Genomic DNA, 2,500 nt, shown 5'->3' on the forward strand with positions numbered 1-2,500 from the left:
CATCACATTCACAATAATTCACACTGAGTGATCTTGACGCTGAGATCACATGACCAGAGTGTCTCTCAGGATGTTGACCACTTTTATCACGTGTGTGTGTGCGTGTGCGTGTGTGTGAGTGTGTGTGTGTGTGTGTGTGTCTCAGGATGTTGACAACATTTATCATGTGTGTGTGTGTGTGTCTCAGGATGTTGACATCATTTATCACGTGTGTGTGTGTGTGTGTGTATGTGTGTGTGTGTGTGTGTGTGTGTGTCTGTCTCTCTCAGGATGTTGACAACATTTATCATGTGTGTGTGTGTGTGTGTGTGTGTGTGTGTCTCTCTCTCAGGATGTTGACAACATTTATCACGTCCACAACTGTCGAGACTTCAACCTGCTGGACTTCAGTCACCTGGACAACAGGTGAGATTCACCTCTCTACCGCCTCTACAGTCTCTACAGCCTCTCTACAGTCTCTACAGCCTCTCTACAGCCTCTCTACAGCCTCTCTACAGCCTCTCTACAGCCTCTCTACAGTCTCTCTTCTATACATAGGGCACTGATGTGGTATTCTGTTAACATGCTGATGATGGTAACATAAATGTCTCCTCTCCTCCCCTCCCCTTATCTCTCCTGTCCTCCCCTCTCCTCCTCTTTCCCACATCTCCCCTCATCTCTCCTGTCCTCCCCTTTCCTTCCCTCTCCTTCCCTCCCCTCCCCACCTCATCTCTCCTCCTCTCTCCCCCCTCCTCTCCTCTCCTCCTGTCCTCCTGTCCTCCCCTCCCCTCCCCACATCTCCTCTCCTCCTCTCCAGAGATCTGGCCCTGTCTGTAGCAGCTCTCTCCTTCAACCAGTGGTTCACCAGGATCTCCTGCATAGACTTTAGACTGGTACTGAGTTCTACTGGATTCTACTGTGTTCTACTGGGTTCCACTGTGTCTCTACTGGGTTCTACTGGGTTCTACTGTGTCTCTACTGGGTTCTACTGGGTTCTACTGTGTCTCTACTGGGTTCTACTGGGTTCCACTGTGTCTCTACTGGGTTCTACTGTGTCTCTACTGGGTTCTACTGTGTTCTACTGTGTCTCTACTGGGTTCTACTGGGTTCCACTGTGTCTCTACTGGGTTCTACTGTGTTCTACTGTGTTCTACTGTGTTCTACTGGGTTCTACTGTGTTCTACTGGGTTTTACTGGGTTTTACTGTGTTCTACTGTGTTCTACTGTGTTCTACTGTGTCTCTACTGGGTTCTACTGGGTTCAGGGTAAATGCGAGAGTGTCACTAGCTAAGTCATTAGTATGATAATACATTCTGTTCCCCCCTCCCCCTCTCTTTCCCCCCCCTCCCTCTCCCCCCTTCTCTCCCCCCCTCCCTCCCCCCTCCAGAGTATGGAGGTACAGGAGCAGGTTCTCTTCATGGTCAACAGATCTCCCTCTCTACAGGAGCTGAGTCTGGAGGCCAGCGGCCTGAAAATGTGAGTCCTCCTTCTCCTCCTTCTCCTCCTTCTCCTCCTCCTCCTTCTCCTCCTGTTCCTCCTCCTCCTTCCCCTTCTCCTCCTCTTCCTCCTTCTCCTCCTCCTCCTGTTCCTCCTCCTCCTTCTTTTCCTTCTTCTCCTTCTCCTTTTCCTTCGGCTGTGGCGCAGGAGGTAGAGCCGCCATCTAATGATCGCAAGGTTGGCAGATCGACGGTTCGAGCCCTGGCTGGCCACATGTCGAAGTGTCCTTGGCCAAGACACTGAACCCCAAATTGCTGCCAGTGAGCGGGCCGGCGCCTTGCATGGTAGCTTGCCGCCATTGGTGTGTGAATGTGTGTGTGAATGGGTGAATGAAAGGCCGTTGTAAAGCGCTTTGGATAAAGGCGCTATATAAGTGCAGTCCATTTACCTTCTCCTCTTTCTTCTCCTTCTTCTTCTTCTTCTCCTTCTTCTCTGATGAGGCTTGGGTTCTACTGGGTTCTACTGTGTCTCTACTGGGTTCTACTGAGTTCTACTGAGTTCTACCAGGTTCTACTGGGCGATAAAACATCCCCCTCCCCTCCTCCAGGGACTTTGCTGTAAAGATGGCCGCCGCCCTGCGAGACCACGCCTCCTCCCCCCTCCACACCATCAACCTGTCAGCCAATCAGATTGAAGATAAAGGTTAGAGTTCTATCTACCTGTCAGCCAATCAGAAAGATAAAGGTTGGAGTTCTGTATTTGAGGAATGATGTCATGTCACCATGGTCGTTACGTTAATGGGTTATTCATCTCAGTGGCGGGCGGTGCATTTCACACCTAGGCCTTCAGTGATGTCCGACACATTCCTACCTGAATTATTCTACCTCTTAATACCATCGTTATGACGCCATGGCTCTAGAAACTAGACAGAAACACAGTATAACCGGGCGTTGCATCACCTTAACATAGTCAGACAAGTACAACAGAGTTATATTAATATTTCCGAAGCATTTTTAATCAATAAATCCGCATTTACAATGAAGAGTGTTAAACTAACATCTTTAAGATCGCTACATTACCCACG

The 2,500-nt window shown here is 49.5% G+C and overlaps 1 protein-coding gene across 1 annotated transcript in view; it reads left to right on the plus strand.

The window, feature by feature from the left end:
* The window catches only part of carmil2 (capping protein regulator and myosin 1 linker 2), a gene marked incomplete at both ends in the record, with an annotated part of 39,407 nt that overhangs the window by 3,716 nt on the left and 33,191 nt on the right, over window positions 1-2,500 (plus strand). Inside the window, 4 exons of the mRNA XM_080539524.1 lie at window positions 332-405; window positions 797-872; window positions 1,367-1,455; window positions 2,024-2,118. Of these exons, the coding sequence (XP_080395650.1) occupies window positions 332-405; window positions 797-872; window positions 1,367-1,455; window positions 2,024-2,118 (334 nt within the window). The remainder of the gene's footprint in view (window positions 1-331; window positions 406-796; window positions 873-1,366; window positions 1,456-2,023; window positions 2,119-2,500) is intronic.

The sequence above is a fragment of the Nansenia antarctica genome, assembly GCF_963989245.1.
Source record: "Nansenia antarctica genome assembly, chromosome: 9".
Lineage (NCBI taxonomy): Eukaryota > Metazoa > Chordata > Actinopteri > Argentiniformes > Microstomatidae > Nansenia > Nansenia antarctica.